Genomic DNA, 27544 nt, shown 5'->3' with positions numbered 1-27544 from the left:
CAGCCCATTTTTCAAATGGAGATCTACCATCGTGAACCCTACCCTACCCTGGACTATTCAGCACGAGGTGGGTCGGATAGTACATTGACATGGTTTATTCATTGGCCCGTTTCAAACGTTTGGCTTAATTGCTGGGAGATTGCAGAGGTGGTTAAAAGGAGGGCCACATCAAAGACTCACACAAACACACACACACACACACACACACACACAGACACAGACACAGACACAGACACAGACACACACACACGCACACACACACACACACACACACACTACTATGATGGGGCTTTATCTGTAGTGTGTGTGTGTGTGTGTGTGTGTGTGTGTGTGTGTGTGTGTGTGTGTGTGTGTGTGTGTGTGTGTGTGTGTGTGTGTGTGTGTGTGTGTGTGCAGTATGACAAAAGGCTTGCTAATGATATCTATGCAGACGCTGGACAAGGCAATGAGTACACTCGCCTCCAAAAGAGTTGTCGCCTACCAATCTGTTTGGAATAACAGCTAATAAACTGACTTTCAATTAATCACTTGGCTTCAGAAGTCACTCATATGAACGCTACAACCCTCTCGAATGAAAATGAATGAACAAAAATAAATTTCATGCACCAACGAAAGATTGACCCTTTAATGAACACAGACAGGGCAGATTTTGACAAGACAAAAGTTGTGTCGCCTATCGAACATAATGTGAAAATGAGCAGATAAGTCATTTCAAACACACACACACACACACCTGTCATACTGCACACACACACACACACACACACACACACACACACACACACACACACACACACACACACACAGACACAGACACACACACACACACACACACACACACACACACACACACACACACTACTATGATGGGGCTTTATCTGTAGTGTGTGTGTGTGTGTGTGTGTGTGTGTGTGTGTGTGTGTGTGTGTGTGTGTGTGTGTGTGTGTGTGTGCAGTATGACAAAAGGCTTGCTAATGATATCTATGCAGACGCTGGACAAGGCAATGAGTACACTCGCCTCCAAAAGAGTTGTCGCCTACCAATCTGTTTGGAATAACAGCTAATAAACTGACTTTCAATTAATCACTTGGCTTCAGAAGTCACTCATATGAACGCTACAACCCTCTCAAATGAAAATGAATGAACAAAAATAAATTTCATGCACCAACGAAAGATTGACCCTTTAATGAACACAGACAGGGCAGATTTTGACAAGACAAAAGTTGTGTCGCCTATCGAACATAATGTGAAAATGAGCAGATAAGTCATTTCAAACCACTTCAAATACGCAGATCGGATGTCATACTTAATCACTGATTCACTCACACCTCTCCAGAAAATCAACTTTGGCCTTAGGTGTATGTTTAGGGTCATTGTAATCCTGGAAAGCAACACAATGAAAATCAATGGAGTTCAATGAGAGGTGGTGACATATTCGCTATTCGTAGAGCAATACATTTTTAACTTCATGATGTAATCAATGATAAAAGCCCTCACACACCAGCAGCATGCATGCAGCTCCACATAAGAGCTGTATCCCTCCCATGTTTGACTTTAGGCACCATGTATTTATTCCAAATTCTTCACCTTTAACACCAAAGAAGTCTCTCCCACTGTCCTGTCTCAAAAAAGCCAACCAAGAGTATGTCAAGCCTAATTCTGACAAAAATTAAGGCTAATGGGATTCATACTCTGAAGTCAAGATCCCAAGATCAACCATTTTAGAACTGATAGCATCAAAACTATATGGTGTTGGAGATGAAGAATATGAAAAAAGAGAAATGGTGCATAAGAGCGATTCTCTAATTCGCCTACACTTTTAAGTCCGTGGATTTTATTTGGCAATTCCACTAACTATTAACTGTATCCAATGATGTTTTGGACATTAGAAAACATTTATCTTTCATATAATACAGAAAGTGTAGACATAGCATTATTTCCCTCAGCAAGAATGAATATTTAATACTGGTTTTGGGCGTTTTCATGCCGTCCTGTTTTCCAATTGTCAGATTCAGTCTTCATATTAGCATGTAAAGAAACTTGTTTTGCCCAAGACGATTGCAAATGTTGATTCACAGTAATCATCACAATATGACAAAACTGTCAGAAAGACCACTGTCCTTTCCATTATACATGAAATTTGCCATTTTGTGTGTGTCCACGAAAACTGTGTTAACCGTGTCACGGTCTGAAACCTCCTCCATAAATCAGTAATGGTTTGGTCTTAGGCCATACGAATAACATCACGTGATGTCATAACCTCTTTGGCAGGATACGGGAAGACTTTTTGGTAAATTTTGAGCTCCATCCTTCCACAATTTAATCCAGTATTTTTCATGTTCTCATAGCGGGAAAATTGCCTGTCAACTGTGTTATCAACATATTCATAAGAATCTGAATTAGAAATCACATGTACAAAAACACAGATAAAGCATACAGATACATGAATTGATTAAGGTGTTGTGGTGGAACTTCTGAGGTCCTCAGTTAGCACAACACCATAAAAATGGCTGAAATGTCAACGGTGTTACCGTCAATGGTGTTACAATTAAGTATGACAGTCAGGGTTGCCAGATGAGGCTGATGATTTCCAGCCCAAAAAATGATCAAAATCCGCCCTAAAAACCCGCCCAATTCTATTGATTTATATGGCAGTGGGAAGGTTTTTCTGATAGATGCCATTTTTACCCGCGCACGGCCATCCTAAGCTGCCCAATTGGGCGGGAACCAGCCCAATCTGGCAACACTGATGACAGTTGAGGAGGAGTATGTTTTTGCCAATTTATATCCATATTGACAGACAAACAAACAAAATAATTTGTGTTCTAGGGAGATGGGTTTGTCTGCTCTGTTTTTTCTCCTAAAAAAGTGCCGACTTGTTCCCCTGCACTGTTGACCGTAACACAGTTGAGTAACACGGTTGACTGTTTTGAAAGTGTTTTTGCGCTATTGATCCCTTATGTGTTGGAAAAATCCTATGAACATACACTAGGGATTATCTCTGGAGAAGGAAGTCTTGTGTAAGGAGGGTGACTACATTCAAATCAGACGTTACAGGGATTTATGATGAAAAATGTGTCAGTCTGTATCACAGTGACTTATAAAGTCCTACTTATGAAGCTCAACAATCACATTTTCTATATCAGTTGCACAGATTAATGACAACATTACTGCTAAGGGACATAAGCGCTTTCAAACATATATTGTTTCAACTCTGTAGTATTTTTATATATGTTTGAAATGACATAGTATTTGTCCATAACACTGTTGACAAAATAATTAAGCAAATGTTCGCTTTCATTAGAGTATTTATCAAATGATTTAAGATTAAGCTTGGCAATTTGTTTGTTTGGAAACTTAAATATATACACTATGTAAACATCTAGGTCATTTAGTTGAAAAAAAATACTGATAATTGACATTTTGCTTTTGCCAAAAGCGTAGGGGAATCGTAGAATCACTCATAAAGTGAAACATGGTACAGATACAGCTCTTATGAGGAGCTGCATGCATGCTGCAGGTGTTTGAGGGCTTTTAACATTGATTAAATCATGAAGTTAAACATGTATTGCTCTACGAATAGCGAATATGTCACCATCTCTCATTGACCTCCATTGATTTTCATTGTGTTGCTTTCCATGATTATAATGACCCTAAACATACACCTAAGGCTAAAGTTGATTTTCTGGAGAGGTGAGAGTGATTCAGTGATTAAGTATGACACCCAATCTGCGTATTTGAAGTGTTTTGAAGTGACTTATCTGCTCATTTTCACATTATGTTCGATAGGCGACAAAACTTTTGTCTTGTCAAAATCTGCCTGTCTGTGTTCAATAAAGGGTCAATCTTTCGTTGGTGCATGAAATTTATTTTTGTACATACATTTTCATTCGGGAGGGTTGTAGCTTTCATATGAGTGACTTTTGAAGCCAAGTGATTAATTGAAAGTCAGGTTATTAGCTGTTATTCCAAACAGATGGATAGGCGACAACTCTTTTGGAGGCGAGTGTAGATTATGACCATGGTCATTATAGGTGCACATGATAGTGGGGAGTTTGCTTCACGACTTCACAAGTGTTTTTATACACATTATACCGTATGTATTTTAAAAATATTTATTGAGCAAACCACAGAAGAAGGTAATACAGTCAAAGTACATGATGTTTGTAAGCCCTAGGCTTTTTAAACGCAAACATTCTCACCTGGGTTTTACATCAAATGTATTTATTTACATATAATGTGATATGACAATTTCCCCTCAAAACCCAACTGTAAAAATCCATGTTTAAAATCTTTTTAAAAATGAAATATTTTGTTATTGTCATTCTCATTTAATGTGTTATGACATGCCCCAACAGAATAGCAATGGCCAAGTTGTTACATTACTGAAGACTCGGACTATAATGTCGTAAAGGTAGTGTGTAGTAATATGGCATTAATGCTTCTATCTACAAATAGTAAGGCTAATGAACCGTGATGAAGACGAAGACTGATGAAGACGGTGCACATTTCTGTATGTATCTCTATCACTGCTTTGTTATTGGAGTTTCCCAATGGGCTTTCACTTTTTCACTTTTTTTTTAATTATTATTATTTTATTTTGGCATTGGCCCAGTTCCAGTTGCCTCAATGATACAACAATAATATAATATAATATAATATAATATAATATAATATAATATAATATAATATAATATAATATAATAATAACAACAACAACAACAACAATAATAATAATAATAATAATAATAATAATAATAAACAAAAAGGATGGACTTTAGTGTGTTGCAGAAAGAGCTTATGATTGGTCATACTCGGTGATGACACAATGCCTATATTTTACTTGCAACAAATAGACTTTTTGTTTTTATTTTCCCCAATATACATGTATTTACTATAGACAATGCACAGCAAATGCTGTTGCCGCTGTAGTAGGACAGATACTTTGTTTATTTAAATATTTTTCTTTCTTTTTTTCAAGGTGAACGAGTTTAAGGTTTTTTTTAGGGAGGCCTGCATTGCTGTGCTTATTACACAAAGGCGTTTGGACCCAAGAACGTATACGTTCAATGAGCTCTATACTCCAAGAGCTACCTCTCTCTCTCTCTCTCTCTCTCTCTCTCTCTCTCTCTCTCTCTCTCTTCCTCTCCCCCTCTGTGGGTGTGTGGGTGTGCACATACGTGTGTGTGTTGGGGGGGGGGGGGGTGTGTGTGAAGGATTTTAGGATGAACAATATATCAGACAGAGCAAGTGTGTGTGTGTGTGTGTGTGTGTGTGTGTGTGTGTGTGTGTGTGTGTGTGTGTGTGTGTGTGTGTGTGTGTGTGTGTGTGTGTGTGTGTGGTCAGCAGAATCGCCGCGCGTAACTCAAGTGGTGCGACAGCAGGAGAGATTTAAACAGCAAACACGGAAGCCAAGCATACTCACACACCCTCGCACTGACACACATAGCCGCACTCACAGTGACACACATAGCAGCACTCATTCTCATTCTCTGTCTCTAGCTAACTCTCTCTATCTCTCTCTCTCTCTCTCTTTCTCTCTCTCCATCTCTCGCTCCGACTCTCTCTCTCGCCCCCCCTCACACTCACACTGCCCCCTTTTTCACACATATACTCACATACGCCATCCACTTTTAGCCTCTCTTCTCTCTCCGTCTCTCCCCCTCTCTTGCTCTCTCTCTCTCTCTCTCTCACACACACACACACACACACACACACACACACACACACACACACACACACACACACACACACACACACACACACACACACACACACACACACACACAGTGGAGCACCCCTTGTGGCCTGCCATCTGTCTTATTCTCCAGGCCTCAACAGCATGTCTCTGCATGCACACACACACACACAGACACACACAGACACGACGGCCACTTTATATATGCATTACAAGAAACTAGAGGAGGCTATTTTACATAATATAACCTGCTCATGTAAAAAGTAGTATCTTTTAAATTGCCATGTAAAATTCAGAGGACCTCGTTATCGTGCAGATTCTGTGGTGTCATCTTTGTACGATTTGGCTCAGAAATGGAAAGGTTATGCACTTCGTGCCTCGGGATGTTGCTAACATTATGCATGGCAGACATAATTTTTGCTTTCTCTGTACTGGTGTAAGCAATTCTGAATAACAGCTTCTACAAAATAAGGTAAAACACAGATGGGGATGTACGTAATCAACTCCATAATGACAGTGAAATAAAAACTGCTTTCACAGTGATTACAACTGTTCTCTGTGTCCTTATAGGTACAGTAAATAGGCCTATCAGCATTAGAAATAGCACATCAGCAAACATTGCATTTACAGTTATAGCAGCATTGATATCATTTACGAGGGAGGGATGATGAATTGTCGAAGGATTCCAAAGAGACATCAAGAGATATCTCATTCTGGAATTTTCTGTGTCATTGCCCTTCAGTGCACTATACTCATGAAGGCTAATAGAGAGAGAGAGAGAGAGAGAGAGAGAGAGAGAGAGAGAGAGAGAGAGAGAGAGAGAGAGAGAGAGAGAGAGTGTGTGTGTGTGTGTGTGTGTGCGCGCGCGTGTGTGTGTGTATGTGCGTGTGTGAGTGAGATAGAGAGAGAGAGAGAGAGAGAGAGAGAGAGAGAGAGAGAGAGAGAGAGAGAGAGAGAGAGAGAGAGAGAGAGAGAGAGAAAGAGGTCTGGATGGTCATAAAGAATGTTGTGAAGGATCCCGTGAAAGTGAGGTGGTGGTCGAATGGGAAAATGCTGATGGTCTTTCTTTCCACTCTGTGTAGTGGGATAATGCCTCAGATTTCTTCCGCGGTTTTTTTTTTTATTGCTTCTTCCTCTGCCATGTATGGATTTACCATCAGGGGCGGAGCTATAGGGGGAGCAAGTAGGGCATTTGCCCCTGGGCCAAGGGCCCTCCTGTATTGTTGGTGGGGGCCCTATTGTGACAATGGCAAGTTGTTTGAGAGGCCCTATCAGTGTTTTCCCCAGGGGCCCTGTGTGTAATTGTTCCGCCACTGTTTAGTATGGTTCTATATAAGATGACTTTAACCATCAATGATATGTACATTCCAAATGTTGTCGTATTTTGACAATTAGGCACAGACTTCAATGTTATATGGGGAGACTTACAGTATTATGGAATTTCACATTATCTAATTGTGCTTGGACATTGTAACAACTTACTGTATACAGACAAATTTGGATGAAACAAATAAAACATTGCTAGTGGGCAGGCACATTTGTGGCCATTAACATCAAGTCTATCAAAGATACCAAGTAGTTGGCATTACAGGTGTATGTGGTGGTAGGAACCAGGCCATAGCACTGCCTAGTACCTCCACTCAATCTCATTTACATGATCACAAAGTGAAAGTAGTGTATCAGGGCAGTGGGACTAAAACACAGTGTATGGTCACATGCTGAATTTTGAATGAAATTTGGGACTGGTCTTCACAGTGTGTTATCCAAGGGTCTATGATCACTCACATCAGCCAGTCAAAATATACACCATACGCCCACTGTCATTTCACTGGACCCGAGTCTTGGTGCAGTGGCATTCTTTGGACAGTAGAGGGAGACAAAATTCCTTTACATCATTGTAAATCGTCACCAACAGTGGCATGTCTCCTATATTCCCTAGCTGTTACTACTGCAAAGTTCGACTCTCAGTAATGTCTGATTATGTGCTCATATTCACAGACTGCAGTCCAAAGCTGGACTGGCTGGAATTTAATCTATCAAAAAACATTTGATTTTCTCTTGTAAGAATGACAATGGCCAAGTCGTAATGTATCATCACTAAAGGATCTTCTAAAGGATATTACAGTTGTTCTTGCTCTACAAAGTTCTCTTCATTCCTTCTACTGTATTAAAGTATGCAGTCATGATGTCCCCATCTATCGTTCAGCTTACAATACAACATCTGGGTGATTTGATAGGATATGACCCCGCAACATTGTGCCCCCTCAGTTATGTCCCCCACACTGAGGACAAACATGTCATCATGACCTGAGTGTGAATCTACAGAGCTTTCAATGGAGGCCTCTGGGTCATGAAGTTACACAATATGTCCAACAGAGGGAGGTAAAACTTCCTCTTTGTTTCTCCGTCTCTGTTGCTGTCGTTCTCTCTCTCTCTCTCTCTCTCTCTCTCTCTCTCTCTCTCTCTCTCTCTCTCTCTCTCTCTCTCTCTCTCTCACTGTTGACCGAGGATTGACTCACTGAGTCAGGGCCTGGCTAGAGGAGGGGATGGGGCAGCGTCAAAGGGTCTCGGGGGATGTGCCTTTTATAGCTTCAGTCAGTGCTGCAGTGGGGGTAACAATACTGTACTGCTGGACCATTCACATAAAACACATTTGTCATTATTGATCATCACTCTTATTATAAACCCATATTACCGTTTTTGTAGTGGATTTGTAATTGATTTCAAGCTTGCTGAGGAGGGGCAGTTTTGTAGAGGAGGGAGACAAGATACATCCGGATTGTTTTGTTAATGTGATCTGCAACGACAGGACACGTCTGGTTAAGGTTATTGCGACAAACTGAGGATTAAAACCTATTGAATGCAAGGGTGTTCTTACCTATGCCTTACTGTCCTGTGAATGTTTACATCTTATAAATATAAAACATGTAAATGTTTGGGTGGAATTAGTTAAAGCAGACTCTGTTTGTTCCTTCTTGGGATTTCTGGGTAGATCAGACCATGTTTAATCACCAATTTTGACAGAAATGTAAGACATTTCAAAGGATGTACATATCTGAGTGACTATTATTCACATTACAAATTGCAAGCCACATTCACACTGTGATTGATCAGTAATTGCAGTGTTCTAACTTTGGCAAAGTGGAGAGGTGTTTAATAACTAGCTGTGCTGCGCTGTGTGGGTGGCACCTGAGGAGCAATCCTCCATCATGGTGCTTCAAAATCAACTACTCACACATCTGTTATTAAGTTAATGAATAGGTGTCGTGAAGGAATGTTTTGTTTCCTTTTCGTGTGTGTGTGCGTGCGCGCGCGCGTGTGTGTGTGTGTGTGTGTGTGTGTGTGTGTGTGTGTGTGTGTGTGTGTGTGTGTGTGTGTGTGTGTGTGTGTGTGTGTGTGTGTGTGTGTGTGTGTGTGCATAGTACACACTCATGTATGCATGCATGCAGAAATACACAAGCACATATAAAATATACTATAAGCATAAATGTATGAGTGATTCCAGACCAATATGCTGAATCTGCACAAGTTAAAGTGTACATTATGCATTGTTTGACCTAGGCTAGGTTTGCATTGTTTAGGTGCATTGTTTGACCGAGGTTTGACAAGTGACTGTGAGTGTTAAAGAGATACACCACCCCCAGATCGAATGGAGGGTCCCTCACAGTCCCGAGACTTAAAGAAGGGGGGTGGAAGCGTTTTCCTGGTAACCCAGCCATTGTCCGAATCTCTTTGCATTGACCATTGCTTGGTTTCGAGTGATAGTTTAAGTCTGCCATCTGCATCAAAAGACGTAAAGGGATACACCACCCACAGGTCAAATTGAAGGTAAAAAAAACTTGATCAGAAACTTCTGACCAAGTACACAGAGCTGCTGGTGTGTGTGAGTGTGTGAGTGAGGACTGAGTACTACATTAGATTAGAACATACAGTACTCTTACATACAATCATATTACCTCACTCAAGTGTCTGGTCCTGTGCAATTGTTTCAGATTCAAAATAAAATAATCTTTACTAATTCTTTAATTAAATAATCTCTGCACTTAGTCTAAGGAAATTGCTTTAATTAGGCCACTCAAGCGTTGATTAAAGCCAATTAGCAATGACTTGCTAGGGTAGCACTTTGAAGCATGGGGTTGCTGACATCACGTCACTGTTACCATGGAGGTATTTTTGCCTGCTCTGTCTCAAACCACATTATGTTACATATAACCTATACATATACACATAGATAGATAGATATCTCTATCTATCTATCTATGTGTATATGTATACAGAGAGAGAGAGAGAGAGAGAGAGAGAGAGAGAGAGAGAGAGAGAGAGAGAGAGAGAGAGAGAGAGAGAGAGAGAGAGAGAGAAAACACCAAGCGTAGCTATATTGGTTACATGATATGCGTTGCTTGGTTGCTGGCCATGGTCCTGAAATGGGTTAATGCTGAGTCAGTACACAATGTACACAACACCCAACATGGAAAACATATACCTATGACACATCTAAATCCTGATTGTGTTAAGTAGTGGGTTAGGGAACACATATACACATCCTACAATTCATTTAAAAGATTTCACTACCAAAGCACTACATTACAATGACATTACACAGAGTTTGTGGTAAGACACTGTCATTGGCATAACAGCTGATTTCTAACAGCGACCGTGTTTTAAGAGTTTAAGCTGTTCTATTTCTTTTAAGCATTTCTATACAGTTTCAAGCATGGAATCAGACAGCATTTCTTCGGCAATCTTAATGCAACTGGCAAATAAATCGGAAAATGTGTTACAGTAAAAACCCTCCAGATAATCGTGATGTGTGAAAAATAGCATGTTCACAGGGCATTTTTTTTTGCAGCTGTGACAAACTAGACAGCTGAGTTGGTGACTCATCTTCCATTTTGGGGTCAGACGACATTTTTTATATGTCTGCAGCAAGAATCTCAACATAGCTAACAACGTCAGGATACAGGACGCACCAAGCATCTGCACCAAGTGCCAACAGTCATTTTCAAATATGCAAACGCACTATTTTTATTTATTTTATTTTTTTAATGCATTTTTTTCGCCTTTATTTCAGATAGGACAGTAAAGATCGACAGGAAGTGAATGTGGAGAGAGAGACGGGGTAGGGATGGCAAATGACACAGGTCAGATTCGAACCCTGGGGCATGCAAGCCAAAATGTGGAGGGCTTAGCCTGGCTTAGCGCGCTGCGCCACAGTTCCCCCCCTGCAAACATACTATTGGAACTAGGGTAAAACTTAACAGGATTACAATGGAACTATGTTGCAATGTGTTAAGTACAGATAATTAAGATATAAAATACAGGAAGTTGTGTTTCACCCTTCAGTTATCCTGGTAAGTATTTCACAAAGAGGCAAGAACCTCTACATCTACATCATCCTATCAAATTAGTAATTGAGTAATACTAAGTCAGTGAGTCAGTTGCTGAGCTGGACCCTGAGTGGTAAGCTTTGAGGTGTGTGTGTGTGTGCACGTGTGTGTGTGTGTGTGTGTGTGTGTGTGTGTGTGTGTGTGTGTGTGTGTGTGTGTGTGTGTGTGTGTGTGTGTGTGTGTGTGTGTCTGTGTGTGTGTGTGTTTTATCTGCCTCTTGAGTTGGCAGGCGCTGGGCTGAGCGGCGAGCCTTCAGGCTGTCTGCTCTCATCTGATAAAGGTGAAACAGCAGGCAGATGCAGCTGGGGCCATGGCGATGGCTGGCCCATTTAAAACAAAAAACAAAAACTTCCACCATCAAATGACATCAGAAGCTGTAAAAAGCCCAGTAGCTGTAACAAAAAAGAGCCCAGTCCAGTCGTTCTTTTTACATGTGTGTGTACATGTACTATGTGTGTATATATGCATATGTGCAGCGAAGCCGACAAGGGGGGACGAAGGGGTCAGCTGTTCCGGGCCCAGGGAGATGGGGGGCCCAATAATTGGGTCCTCATTACATTGCATGTATGTGGGGGAGGGGGCTTTCAGATTACTTTGTCCTGGGCCCAGTCGAAGATGTCAGCGGCCCTGCATATGTGTCAGTGAGAAATGTGTGAGATGGGTATAGGTCTGAATGGTTATGATTGGTTTGGCCATGATCCGGAGTGAGGCAAAGTAACCCGGCCCCAGGCCTTACACTCCATGAGGTGACCGGTTGTTTAGATTAGGGACAGTGTTTATCTCAGGCTTAATGGTGGTCAAAATGACCCTGCCAGAGAAGCACAAAGACATAAGCGTGCCCACACACCATGCACACATGCATGCATGCTAACACACACAACCACATGCACACACACGCACACACACATACACACACACACACACATACACACAGACACACACACACATTCTGAGAGATAACACTGTACGGACATGTTGTCATGGAAATGGCAAGGTTGACCACTTAGTCCCAGAGCAGGCTGTCCTCTCCTGTCTACTCACTGACCATTCATGACACACGCACGCATGCACACACACACACACACACACACACACACACACACACACACACATAGTACACAGAAACACACATTTACTGTGCGCAGAGAGAGAGAGAGAGAGACAGAGAGACAGAGACACAGAGAGAGAGAGAGAGAGAGAGAGAGAGAGAGAGAGAGAGAGAGAGAGAGAGAGAGAGAGAGAGAGAATGCAATCTTACATATTTACCATGGACTACTAGCAATATGCAATTTTGATTGTATACTGATTGCTTTCTATTTGTTTGCATAAATTGAAAAACTGAATTGAAAGAACGGCAAACACCATTTTATTCCATCTCTATCTGACACAGCACGCACGCACGCACACACATTGGTCAGTCATGTGTGCGTCATCGTGATGGCATAGTGAACAGTTATAGTCAGACTCTCAAGCACACAGCTGAGTGGAGCAGCAAGTGAAAGTACCAATTCTGAATGTTTCCAGACGCTCTGAAGGGGACGGGTATGTTTGGATATTGACAATTATTTTGGCTTTATGGCTGTTGTTTTTTAGACGTGCATTATTTCTAGTGTTTTTTTTTAATAGAATGCCTGCTTATCATGTTTGCGTTACGTTAAGTTATTGTTTGTAGCCTATACTTCTTGAAATGATCAGCAACCCAGTAGAATGCCAGGAAAGGAATAGTTTTAAACTTTTTAGCCTATGCTCATGCTTGACACTGACAGAGGTGCTTACTTGAAAACGATTCTATTTTGTATCGCCTTATAACTTATCGCCTAACACTGAATTGCTTTCTTGACTTAAACAAAATCTACACTCCTATTTGTTACTTGTAGGTTGCAGTAGCATCCCAAGAAGCACCCGAACATCATGGAGCCTTATACAGTTCATATTGGCATTCTTTCACGCGCGTCTTTCCCACAGTATTTAAATCCTACAATGGATTAACCAACATCAACAAACATTTTCCTCACAAATAATCTCAGTCTAGAACTACAGTCGACCACAATGTTCTACCAGGCAGACCCGGGGTGGAACGTGACCTGCGGTTTTCCCGCGCACACCTGTAACCACAGTTTGGGCTCACAACTTACCTTGCCTACTTTCAGCACCGCGGCGAAAGTTCGCGTCACCATCACATTCGTCCTGTGCGCGGTCTCTGGAATCTTCAACCTCGCCGTCCTCTACAGCGCCTACAGAGGCCGTCGAAAATCCCACGTGCGTTTGCTGATGATGAACTTGAGCGCAGCAGACTTGCTGGTGTCGTTCGTCGTGATGCCGCTGGACGCCGTGTGGAACATGACGGTGCAGTGGCTGGCGGGAGATTTAGCTTGTCGGCTTCTGATGTTTCTGAAGCTGATGGCTATGTACGCTGGCGCCTTTGTCACCGTGGTGATAAGTCTGGATAGACAGTCTGCCATCTTGAACCCCCTGGCAATCAACAAAGCCCGGACGAGGAACAAAATTCAGCTGACAGTGGCGTGGACGCTGAGCGCTGTTCTGTCACTGCCGCAGGTAAGGGAATGAGCCATGGATATCGTGCTTCATTTATCCGGCAACTGTTCATGCATGCGTATCTTGTGTATGTCTTGACTCATGGATGGTGAAATGCAGACTACTATTTCTATGTGCTGCTTGAGGGATAATAACATACACCAAGCGATTACCAAAGTCAATTGATTTTCTTCCTTGTCATTGGAGTTCAGATAGTTTTCACAGGGGTGCAGCTAATACCCAGAAGTTTTATGCTGTGTTAAAACAATTACATCATATGCCATCATCATCAATAACAGTGTCCCTAAAGAACCCCTGGCAGCCTAATGTGTGAGATTGATCCTAATACTCCCAACCCACCCCACTTCCTCCAAGTATATGCCCCAGCACACATATCCTACTAATTGCTCTCATCTAAGTATTGAACCGTGTCCATAATAACAATGTGGCTGACCACTCCATGAACTCACACACACATATATGCATCCCGCTCTAATGACTTTGCGTGGTGTCATCGTTGAAACTGAATCTATTAAATCATGCTGTCATCAGGTATTTTTTTTGTGGAAGAACCACGTTTCCTTCTCTTATAATCGTAATGTATTACTAAAAGCTCTGTGTAATTTTGTAGATGTAGCACTATGGACCATTATGATAGTAATGCGTTTTCAGTGACTAGTACATACAACATATATAATATAATATATATAACAGCGTTCCACAGGCAGAACAGTGCCCATTATAAGGCTGGGCAGTGTGTAACATCCAACCCACTATCGCCCCACCCCTCATCCCCTGTATGACCACCTCTCCCCCACCCCATCCCCAGGCTCTCCTCTTCCACCAGGTGACCATCACCTTCCCCGAGCGCTTCACACAGTGCACCACGCACGGCAGCTTCAGCCAGCGCTGGCAGGAGACGCTCTACAACATGTTCACCTTCAGCTGCCTCTTCCTGCTGCCGCTGCTCATCATGGTCAGCTGCTACACACAAATCCTGCTGGAGATCTCCCGAGGCATGGTGGGCCACAGCGGTGAGGGATACATGATATACATGCCACACGGCAGCCACACAGTGAAATGCTCATATACATATAGTAGCCATATTATGTTAGGTACTGGGGAGTATATGCAGTTACGTAAAGTGAATTTGCACTTTATTGCATGGACATTTGCGTGCCACATCATACGGTTGCCACAGCACGGTGGAATGCTCATATACCACGACTAAGCTACAGGGTAGTCTGCCCTACCCAAAAATGTTGCCAGCTCACCCCTGAGCCGCAACCAACGTGACTTATCAAATGCAGAGTGCAGCTACCACCAAGTCACATACAGTTATTATTTACAAATTCCAAACAGCTACATAAACTTAACAAACAAAACATACAAACCTCATGGGTGGTTCATCCTGGACGAGCCCCCAATTAAAATTCATGCAGCCGTAACAATAGCTATATTATGTTAGGTACTACATGTATTGTCAGTGTTAGACCGGTGTTTGACAGTTAAAGTGAATTTTGACGGTATAGTATTGATCAGTTGTCACATGCACATCCTGCTTTAGATCTCCCAGGGCATGCTGGGACACAGCTGTGAGGGTGGCATAATGCAGGCAGCATCCTACATCACACAGTAGCCACAGCACAGTGGACTGTTCATACAGCCATATTATGTCAGGTGCTGGGGTGTATGTTCAGTGTTAGACCGGTGTTAGACAGTTAAAGTGAATTTAGACTGTACAACAGGGTCAGCTGCTATACACACACATACTGCTGGAGATCTCCTGAGGCATGTTTGGGCATAGCGGTCGACATTATGTTACATTACATTTAGCAGAGGTTTTTATCAGAACCAACTTATAGGGTTTTTACACCTGGTCTGTTACATCTGATCACAAGCCACGTTCAAGTCACTTCAACTGTCTCAAATAATACCCTGCCCTGTTCATTCCTCACTCTGGTTGCGTAGCACAGCCAGCAAACAAGGAAATGTCACACAGCGTTCTTCTCCAATATCCCATGTCCACTGAATGTGAATGTGTTGGATTACCTCTCTGTGCGGGGAATATTCCACCAGACATTCCACAGCACATGTTGAGAATGTGACACACACATCCTCTAAGACTGCTCTGGTAGAACATGAAACATGGCTCAATAGTCTTTGCCAAGTCCTCCAGACATTCTAGGAACATCTGGCGGAATGTCCTATATAAATGTCATTGAAGAAACACATATATAATAGAGCATGAATCAATTTCGAGCACTGCAAATGTCTTGGATATCTGAGCATACAGTATAAATGCACAAAGATGTCATCCTCAATGCTATCCTGAGTTGAAGCTCCTTGGATTGTACTCCAGGGCTGATGCACCACAATACAAATGAGGCCAATAAAGCTGTGGGCTGATTCCAAGGCTGTGCAGTGAACTTTAGCATGTGGAACAATTAAAGATGATGGGCCACTTTTTTGTATCACCTTATTTGAGGCTATACCATTACGTTTTGAAGAAAATAATCCCTAAAATAAGTTACTAATCTTTTCTTGTCAAAGTTTTTTCAAGCTCACCACATTGCCATTAAAGTTAATGAATCAACAATGAAACAAAAAGTGAACAGCCAGCCAACTGATGTCATGGGCATTCTTTGCCTGCATCTTGGCAGCAATGTTGACCTTTCACGTTGGCAATTGGGTCGAATGTGGCTTGCATGCCAGGAAGATTATTCAACTACTCTGTTCACTTGCGCTTCTTTTTATTTTTAAGATGTTGCTGTTGTTTTGGAAGGGGAAGGGGAAGACACATTTAACAGTTTGTCTTCTATTAAAAAGTTATCTTAAAACAACATCAGAATTTGTCCCTTTGAGAAAACAGCAACGTATTTGAAATGATAATGTCGGAAAAACCTGCTTTTTTCCATGACTGTTTTTGTGTGGTTATGAAACCTGACATTATTGAGTTTGAAATGTTGTGGTGTTTAATTATGGTCAGTCCAATGACTGATGTGACATAAATATAAAGAGGGGTCCGCTTATTTTCCTGGTCCACCCTGACTATTCACTATACGTACATAATGGCTAAGGTAAAGGCAGGGGTGATTAAGACAGCTGTCTGTCAGTCAGAAGTCGAATGCGGATTGTGCATCAGTGTCAGTGGTTGTGTGATTTACAGGCACTGATCAAACTGTTTTAAACCATGCATATGTGTAATTTGCCCTCCGATCAGCGTCGGCCAATGAGGTTCACCTGCGGCGCTCCAACAACAACATCATCCCCAAGGCCCGCCTGCGCACACTGAAGATGAGCATCGTCATCGTCAGCTCCTTCATCGTGTGCTGGACACCATACTACCTGCTAGGTATCTACAGCTGGGTATCTGCTCTGTTTCCAGATGGGGGAATACATGTTTTGATCTGCACAATAATGTATGCAAGTTTGTGATACATGTTTAACCTGTGGTGCAATGTACTGTATTATTTATTTTTCACCTTTTTGTGTATGCTGCTGAACACCATAATCCCCTAGTTTCCAGGTTGATAGAGGGAAATACATGAGTGTTTCAGAAAGAGAATCCCTCTGTTGGGCTTGGTAGGTGCCAGTAAGGTAATTATGGTACTTTCATAGGTGTCAAAAGTAAAAGTACATTTGTGGTGTAATTACAACACTAGCACATGTCATTACATACAGTAGCTGTTACACCATTTACTCCATTGTACCTAATAAGATAGACGGAGTGTGTTGTTACTGAAAAAACCCAACAAGGACACACCACGAACTTGATCCAACCAGTGCAGAGTAAGCTGATCGTAACACATGTACACGGGTCAACTGGTTACTCAGATATGTTACTTGTGTTTGAAGGAAACTGTGTTTCTTTTTTATTTTTACTTTTACTTTTGACACCTCTGTGTACTGTCCTCCACTCTAGGTCTGTGGTACTGGTTCAGCCCAGAGGGCCTGGAGCGGGCCGTGTCAGACTCCCTCACCCACCTCCTCTTCCTCTTCGGCCTCTTCAACGCCTGCCTGGACCCCCTCATCTACGGCCTCTTCTCACTGCCGCTCTGCAGGCGGAGACGCAGGCGCAGGCCGCAGGCCATCGCCATGGAGATGGAGAGCACGACGCATTTCGTCACTCTCAGCAGCAGGAGGCTGCCGGGGATGGAGGTCTGCGCGGGACACACAGAGCGGGGTGAGGAGGTTCAAATGCAGGAGGTGCAACGGCAGGACTCTGGGAGAGGAGAGGAGGGACTGCTGCTCAAATCTGATGAACTGCTGTGATACAGCTGCACCGGGCTCGACAGGCACTGGACATGCAGTGGCTCATGGTACCTACAATAATTCAGAGGCTCAAAACAGCCTTTTTCAACTGCTGAACTGGACCTGTAATCAGTTTTCTCTCTCTCTCTCTCTCTCTCTCTCTCTCTCTCTCTCTCTCTCTCTCTCTCTCTCTCTCTCTCTCTTCTGTCTATTCTAATCTATTCAGGGATACAGAGAAGGACGGTAATGAGAGGAATATGAATTTCCTATTCAAATATTTTACATGGTCAGTAATAACTGCACAGTACACTTCCACACAAAGAAGAAAAAACAGGCCATTTGCATTTACTCAGTATGATTAACATGCTTTGTGTGAATATTGTACAGAATCATCTTCTATTGGTATGCAACATTTTTCAGTTAAATGAGACTGTGGACATACTGACATCTCCTTGGATCATGCCATTGATGCTGTGTGAATATTAAGGTCCATTATATGGCACAGACACTCAATGGCTCTGAGGAAGACTGAGTTTTCATGTGCATTGTGTAATTTTCTGTTGAAAAGAGATGTATTCACTTCAGCTGGGTTGTCATTCATTCTCTCATGTCATTTGATGTTAGACATTTTATTAACTTTATCTTGTGTGGCCAGGTGGTGTGTGTGTGTGTGCCCTTTGTGGCCCCGCAAGAAACTGGAAAAGTTGCCCACTCAATTATCTGTAGCCTGCTATTGCAGTGACCTATTTACAAGTCTGCCAAAAAGTCAATAGAATCACTGCAGTTTACTTCAAACCTAGCCAAAATAAAGGAAAGAGAATGTCCATTAATAGTAGAACTACTCCAGGTGTCTATGACTTAACCCATATTCAAATGTGGTAGTAAGATGATCTACTGTATATGGTGCTAAGGTGGACATGTAAAAGTATAAGTAAATTTATAGTGTAAGTGCAACACTAGCACATGATATTACATAGTGGTTACACCCGTTATTCCATTGTACCTATTTAAATGGCTATACATTGCTGTTACTGGAAAAACCTTTAAAGAAAGCCACCAAATTTGATCTAACCAGTGCAGAATCAGATACAGCACTCTAAAGGAACTGTAGACTTGTCACTCTGTTACTTGTGTTGGAAGGAAACTATGGCAGGTTTTTTATTTATTTTTATTTTTTTTACTTTTACTTAGTATTTTTTTTTACTTTGTTACTTTGTATAAAAAGCAAGACCAAAGACCAAAATCTTCTTTTTATACAGAAATTTCTACTGAATCCTGCACCTTCTAAACAGATGAGCGGTGGCCTATCACAACTTAAGTTGTGTCCAAAAACCTTCAGGTTCTCAGAGACCTACCCTCTACTAAGCCCAACAGCGAGATTCCCTCTCTGAAACACCCAATAATGTTGCTCTACCACAGGGCTATTCAAATGGCGGCCCTGGGGCCAGATGCGGCCCTTGGACAGCAATGTTCTGCCCCCCCACAAGCCCCTTGAAATACAGAATCTTTTTTCAGAATTTAGAGATAAAAGTATGGGTTCTGTTATCGTGCTGAAACGGGACACGGGACGTTAAAATGCAGGAAATTACATTGAAAAAATGCAAAACTTTCGGGGAGAGGACCCCCAGACCCCCCACTTCAACAGGGTGGCCGCGGGTCCTTAAAAAGTCTTAAAAAGTCTTAAATTTCATTTTCGCCAAATAAGGCATTGAAAAGTCTTATTTTGTCTTAAAAATTGAATCAATGAAGTCTCCCAGATTTTTTCATTGTCGGTAACCATAATACATACCTATATTTCGCCCCCTTTACTGGGAGGAATGTGAAAAACTGGCCCTGGTTGACATTTAATTGAATACCCCTGCTCTACCAGCACAGTAGTTGAGTCAAACATACAGTACCCTCCATAATTATTGGCACCCCTGGTTGAGACGTGTTAAAAGCCTTAAAATAAATTCAGTGTTTATTGCAGAAGAATACTGTCACACTGAAAATTGTAGGAAAATGTAGCCTTCAACTCAAATGAATTGTAAGAAAATAAAAAAATCCCTGACTAAAAAATAATTATTTTTCATTAAATCACCTGTTCCACAATTATTGGCACCCTTAACAATTCCCAGGAAATAAATATAATTGAAGCATTTCTGTCATTTCTACAGTAGTTTACAAAGTTTACCAGAGTATGTAGGAACATTTAATTAGTAATTCATCACTTCCTGTTTCCCTGGGGTATAAATATGACGTGACACCGAGGCCATTTCTCTTATCCACTCTTAAACATGGGAAAGACAAAGGAACACAGCATACAAGTGAGGCAGATGTGCGTCGACCTTCACAGGTCAGGCAGAGGCTACAAGAAGATTGCCACTCAACTGCAGCTGCCCATATCCACTGTGAGAGGAATAATTAAGAAGTTCAAAACAACTGGTACAGTGGTAAACAAGCCTGGACGAGGACCCAAGTTTATTTTGCCACCACGCACAGTGAGGAGGATGGTAAGAGAAATCCAAAGATCACTGTTACAGAATTACAACAAATGGTAGCATCCTGGGGTCACAAAGTCTCCAAATCAACAATCAGGCGCTGTCTACACGCCAACAAGCTGTTTGGGAGGCATGCACGGAGAAAACCTTTCCTCACTCACAATCATAAACGCAAGCGTCTGGAGTTCGCCAAGCGGTATTGGGGCTTCAACTGGGACCATGTGCTTTGGTCAGATGAGACCAAGATTGAGCTTTTTGGCAACAAACACTCTAAGTGGGTCTGGCGTACCACGAAAGATGCGCATGCTGAAGAGCACCTCATACCCACTGTGAAGTAGGGTCAGTGATGCTGTGGGGCTGTTTCGCTTCCAAAGGCCCTGGGAACCTTGTTAGGGTGCATGGCATCATGAATGCTTTGAAATACCAGGACATTTTAAATCAAAATCTGTTGCCCTCTGCCCGAAAGCTGAAGCTGGGTCGTCACTGGGTCTTTCAGCAAGACAATGACCCTAAACATATGATCTACACAGAAATGGTTCACCAGACACAAAATCAAGCTCCTCCCATGGCCATCTCAGTCCCCTGACCTCAACCCCATTGAGAACCTGTGGGGTGAGCTGAAGAGGAGAGTACAGAGGAGAGGACCCAGGTCTCTGGATGATTTAGAGAGATTCTGCAAAGAGGAATGGCTGAAGATCCCTCTTTCTGTCTTTTCCCATCTTGTGAAACATTATAGGAGAAGATTAGGTGCTGTTTTGTTGGCAAAAGGGGGTTGTACAAAATATTAACACCAGGGATGCTAATAATTGTGACACACATTATTTGATGTCAAATAATTATTTCTTTATGTGGGATTTTTTTCCCCACTGAATAAATGCACTTGTATTGAAGGTTGGATTTTTCTCTTTTTTTCCATTAAGGTCCCATATTATTTAGAAAAAAAATAAAATAATTGGAAGCTAAAAAACACATCTCAACCAGGGGTGCCAATAATTATGGAGGGAACTGTAGTTTTACTCCACATAGTAGTAGCAGAGATTCTTTAAGTATAGAGATATGCCAATGTAATAGGTTGCTATGGGCACCTAACGTGACCAGGTTCCGGTCTGCCTAAAGGGGCGTGTCATAATACTCCTAGCATTGAATAGAACAGTCCTTAGGTCTGCCTAGGTCTGCCTAAAGGGGGATTTCCCCCCACTCCCCCTTGCAATAATAGAACCCGGAAACAATGGGCCAATGGAACCTCTCTCTCTCTACTCTCTCTGGTAGTAGTCAACATAGTAGTTGATCTCCCCTGGGAGCTATGAGGGACATTCAACAGAGCTCCCCACAGTGACAGGTGTTTTTGGTGCCATATGCCACCTATATTTAGGGGACAGTTGAAGGGACACTCACTACTCTTAATTGTTCAGGGCGGTCCTAGGGCAGGAGGGTGCGAATCATAAGGATAGTCAATGTGGTGGCTGTTGAAAGATCCAATATGTGTGACTTTGTGCTGTACAAGTATAGATGTATATATATATATTTTAAATACATAATCCCAGTGCTTCAGGGTCATTTGACGTCTGGTCTGTGGACTGAGATAAATGCATATTATGTGGATAAGAGAATGTAAGTTGATGTGTTGTTGACAAGCAAAGCGATGGAATTTTACAGCTCACCTCTCTTTGGTCTGGTGTGTGTGTGTGTGTGTGTGTGTGTGTGTGTGTGTGTGTGTGTGTGTGTGTGTGTGTGTGTGTGTGTGTGTGTGTGTGTGTACACTGGCCCTTCTGCCTCAGTGGAGGAGCGATGACCCATCAGCCCACACTTAGTCTTATTAGGACTCAGGCCATGTAGCAGAACAATACCACCCACACACACACAAGAGTCAAGCATGGATGTCTCACCCATGGCCTCTGAGCTCCCCCTACCCTGGACACACACACACACACGTACACGTACACACACACACACACACACACACACACACACACACACACACACACACACACACACACACACACACACACACACACGTATACACAAACACGTATACACACACAGGTATTATTGCATGACAAAAGCAAATACTGTACACCCACACAAGAGAACCAACATTGCAATGACACCAACATTGATATAATAACAAGTGCTGCTGATGGACAACAGTAGACTGGGATGTGTGTGTGTGTGTGTGTGTGTGTGTGTGTGTGTGTGTGTGTGTGTGTGTGTGTGTGTGTGTGTGTGTGTGTGTGTGTGTGTGTGTGTGTGTGGAAAGCAGCATGCTGCTAAATCAATGGAAGATCAAAATTCTGGGTAAATCCACATGAGCTGGAGCTGAGAGGGAGGGAGTGGGTGGCCCTCGGGCTATTAGCCCCAGCTGCTGCATCTCATTGAACATCAGAACAACTTGAAGATAAGAAGGAGCCACAGCACTCGGTGTGGTGATCTTGTTTGGTCTGCACACCAGGGCTTGACACTAACTTTCCCGCTTGCCTGCCATGTGGCTAGTGGTTTTCCTGAGTCACTAGCCATCCAGCTATTCTGCTAGCCACAATTTGATATTGTTTTTTTTTCTTTATCATTACGCTGTTCATCTAACCTCAGAAGATGAGTGCACATAGCTTTCTACATGGAAATAAATCAAACAAGTAGAAACTGAGTAACTGAGTTTTTTCTTGAACCTAGATAAAAACAATTGATACACAAGGCGTACAACGCAGAATAAATGCTATTCTGATATGTCATACCATTGAATAAGATACCTGCCACATTGGCTAGTGGCACTGTAATTGTTACTAGCCACAGCCAAGTTTTACCAGCATTTGGCCGGTTGGCAGGTGCCAGTGTCAAGCCCTGCTGCACACCACTTAAAGACATAGAGAGGGACTCTCGCTGTGTGCGTGTGTCTGTGTCTTTGTGGTGTACTGATATACGTAAGACCTGTCAGACATCCAATAACCTCTTCCAAAATACTTGGATCGTTTACCGTCATGCTTGTTTCTTGGGTACAAATAAAAGTAAATGTGTGTGTGTGTGGGAGAAGGAGAGAGAAAGAGATAATATAAGCTAATGCATTCTCAAGATGGCTATAGATCCGGAGGGGGGGTCCGTGGGGTAGTGGGCCACTTGGACACAAGTCGGGGGCTGATCACCCCCGGCTCGATCGCCCGAGCGAGGGTGTTTGATGATCAAAGGCCCTAAACACCCTATAACCTCGGATTCATCTCTGATGATGTGTCCAAGTAGCACCTTGTGGTGTATTGAAGAACTCATAACACCTGAATGATTATGGTAGAGTGCCACCTCCATATGACATAGAAAAGGCCAGAGCTATACATCAAGGGCACTATGTTTTCAATTAAAACAGGTAATAATGCCATTGTTAATATGTAAGCAACCTCCTCGTAATCACCCACCGCAACATCAAAATACACAGCAGCCTTTTTTCATGACAACTTGTGCTCATTAGACTGGGGTTAAGTCAACACACAACATGTCTTACACAACCTTCATAACGTAAAAACCAATCTGTGCAAGACCCGATAAGATACCTCTCAATCCTCAAACTCAAAATAAATATGCAGAAATCAATGAACAATTGATGCCAGATTTATGGTTTGAATGGATTTGGCTAAATATTCATGAATGTGAACAAGTGGAAGATGGAGACACCAGCCCCATAATGTACGCCAGGGGTCCCCAACCTTTCAGGATCTGAGGGCTACTGAGGGCTACTTGAGGGCTACCAAGGGCTACTCGAGGGCTACTTAGAGCTACCCGAGGGCTACTTGTTTGTTCAAAATCCTCTACTGATGTCTTCTTGACATTATTCCCAAATCACACTATGATTGAAAGATAAGTTGCTTATAGGTTTTAAAGAAATTATATCATATTTAAATCAAGAAAAACATTAACTGTGACTAAAATCTTGTAGTCGTCACTGTTTACTAACATCCTTGGAGGGCACATTAGAAGCTCCTGGAGGGCTACCTGGCACCCGTGGGCACAGCGTTGGTGACACCTGATGTACGCCATTCTGCCATTGGAATGCTGTGATAGTTGTTGAAAAGATTTAACTACCATAGTACTACACTACTATGACATTACACAGGACCTTTAGAAATAGGGCCTACATTACAACTTTGGCATTGCCATTCTGATAACAAGGACAGTCAAAAAGATGAGGCACACACAAGGCTTGCAGGTTCAAAAAGTGTATTGTGTCCGACAAATTAACAAAAGAAGTCAGCGGAAAATATATGGAGCTACAAAGGTTTCGGATCTAGTCCATTATCAATGTCTCCAGTAGCACTGGAGTAGTCATCTGAACCAGGGGGGCTCCATGCCTCAGCAGGAGAACCTCCTGCCCTGACTCTCCATCTTCAACCTCCAATCTCTCCCTGCTCTTCACACAGGTAAGGCCAAACTCAAAAAGGCACACTTGACTTAAGGCCAGGTGTGTGACTGTGTGTGTGTGTGTGTGTGTGTGTGTGTGTGTGTGTGTGTGTGTGTGTGTGTGTGTGTGTGTGTGTGTGTGTGTGTGTGTGTGTGTGTGTGTGTGTGTGAACACCAGACCATTATATACTGGACTAAGTATTTTATTTTAAATTTTATTGGGTTAGCAAACTGTGTCTGTGTGTGTGTGGATGCATGTGTGCGCAAGCATATGCATGGGTGCATGTACTTTTTGTCTCATTTCTCATCACTAACATTAACATGCCTTTTTTGACAGGCATGGAGACAATTTTCAGAGGGAGGGCTGATGACGCCAGAGACTGAGACTGTCTGTCATGGCAGCTCCCCCAGACGAAGGGGACATCTACACTCGCCTCCAAAAGAGTTGTCTCCTACCCATCTGTTTGGAATAACAGCTAATAACCTGACTTTCAATTAATCACTTGTCTTCAGAAGTCAGTCATATGAAAGCTACAACCCTCTCGAATGAAAATGAATGTGCAAAAATAAATTTCATGCACCAAAGAAAGATTGACCCTTTAATGAACACAGACAGGGCAGATTTTGACAAGACAAAAGTTTTGTCGCCTAGCGAACATAATGTGAAAATGAGCAGATAAGTCACTTCAAAACACTTCAAATACACAGATCGGGTGTCATACTTAATCACTGATTCACTCACACCTCTCCAGAAAATCAACTTTGGCCTTAGGTGTATGTTTAGGGTAATTGTAATCATGGAAAGCAACACAATGAAAATCAATGGAGTTAAATGAGAGATGGTGACATATTTGCTATTCGTAGAGCAATACATTTTTAACTTCATGATGTAATCAATGATAAAAGCCCTCACAAACCAGCAGCATGCATGCAGCTCCACATAAGAGCTGTATCCCTCCCATGTTTGACTTTAGGCACCATGTATTTTTTCCAAATTCTTCACCTTTAACACCAAAGAAGTCTCTCCCACTGTCCTGTCTCAAAAAAGCCAGCCAAGAGTATGTCAGGCCTAATTCTGACAAAAATGAAGGCTAATGGGTCTCATACTCTGAAGTCAAGATCCCAAGATCAACCATTTTAGAACTGATAGCATCAAAACTATATGGTGTTGGAGATGAAGAATATGAAAAAAGAGAAATGGTGCGTAAAGTGAAACATGGTACAGATACAGCTCTTATGAGGAGCTGCATGCATGCTGCAGGTGTTTGAGGGCTTTTATCATTGATTAAATCATGAAGTTAAACATGTATTGCTCTACGAATAGCAAATATGTCACCATCTCTCATTGAACTCCATTGATTTTCATTGTGTTGCTTTCCATGATTACAATGACCCTAAACATACACCTAAGGCCAAAGTTGATTTTCGGGAGAGGTGAGAATGATTCAGTGATTAAGTATGACACCCAATCTGCGTATTTGAAGTGTTTTGAAGTGACTTATCTGCTCATTTTCACATTATGTTCGATAGGTGACAAAAACTTTTGTCTTGTGAAAATCTGCCCTGTCTGTGTTCAATAAAGGGTCAATCTTTCGTTGGTGCATGAAATTTATTTTTGTACATACATTTTCATTCGGGAGGGTTGTAGCTTTCATATGAGTGACTTCTGAAGCCAAGTGATTAATTGAAAGTCAGGTTATTAGCTGTTATTCCAAACAGATGGATAGGCGACAACTCTTTTGGAGGCGAGTGTAGAAGCGATTTCAGTTGTTCTATATTTATTCCTTTTTGTGCACTATATCTTACCCTTTTAATGTATGTATGCATTCAGCTGTAGGCAATACTTAACATCATTGCATGTGATGTTCCATGTTTATCCTCTATTCCATCTGCCTGTGTACAGTTTTGTGCTTGTGCATTTGATAGTGTGATATGTACCGCAATGTCTATTATGTGTAGACTGGTAAATATATACCTCAATAAATAAATGATACATAAATGAGTGCTCCTCTACCTGTGATAATTGTATGCTGTTCTACGCACAGCTTGGAATGTGAGGGGTGGGAGAGGTGACCGTTCATCAACGTAAATCATTTTTTCACATTTCATTCCTGTCTGATTCAGTTGTTTCAGCAATGTACAATGTGCAATGTATGTATGGCCTACATGTGCACAGAAATACAAATATAAATAGTAATTTTGCACGTTTTCTGATGGCCTTTGAATTCATTTGTTAGAAGCTGAATATCTTACTTAAGACATAGCCAATCTGGAAACTCTCCTGGTTAAAGGTAAGTAAATAGTGAAGAAGTGTGGCCACTTCCAATGATAGACAGATATGGAGGTACAGTATTTTGATGTATAAGAAAGGATTTTGCCCCAATAAAACAAACAAATGGCAGATTGCTATTTGATAGTTCATACATTTATTATATAGGCCCTACCCCTTTCCAAGTCGACCACCTTGCTAAAATTTCAACTTTTTATTACTGAACAGGGTTTTAAAAAGCATTCCCTGCAGAGACTGAAGCCTGAGGCTGTCAGGTTCCGGTCAATTCTGGAATGTGATGCTGGTGTTTTACATGCATTTCTAACACCATTAGACTAGGAGTGAACAACCTTGCCATAAAAACAAGGTTTTTGATATTTGTCTGGGTAGAGCGGACCCCGTTGAGAAACACTGGGTTAGGTTACTGATGTTTGTTTGAATTACTTCACCTGGCAGGGCATGGTGTTGTGGTAGTAGCCTAGTAAAATACCATAGCCTAGTAAAATGCCCCAAATTCGTCTTTACACTAGCTCAACATTAACTC

The 27544-nt window shown here is 42.0% G+C and overlaps 1 protein-coding gene across 1 annotated transcript; it reads left to right on the top strand.

Annotated features, from left to right (window-relative positions):
• Window positions 1–13080: 13080 nt before the first annotated feature.
• Window positions 13081–18693, top strand: LOC134439047 (gonadotropin-releasing hormone II receptor-like). Its single transcript, XM_063188862.1, has 4 exons — window positions 13081–13641; window positions 14450–14654; window positions 16844–16975; window positions 17546–18693. The coding sequence occupies exons 1-4, from the start codon at window positions 13135–13137 to the stop codon at window positions 17893–17895; spliced, it is 1194 nt and encodes a 397-aa protein (XP_063044932.1). The 5' UTR covers window positions 13081–13134; the 3' UTR covers window positions 17896–18693.
• The last annotated feature ends 8851 nt before the right edge of the window (window positions 18694–27544 follow it).

The sequence above is a fragment of the Engraulis encrasicolus genome, chromosome 22, assembly GCF_034702125.1.
Source record: "Engraulis encrasicolus isolate BLACKSEA-1 chromosome 22, IST_EnEncr_1.0, whole genome shotgun sequence".
Classification (NCBI taxonomy): Eukaryota; Metazoa; Chordata; class Actinopteri; order Clupeiformes; family Engraulidae; genus Engraulis; species Engraulis encrasicolus.
Note: the sequence above shows the minus strand (reverse complement) of the source record. Positions and strands in the feature narration are given on the sequence as shown.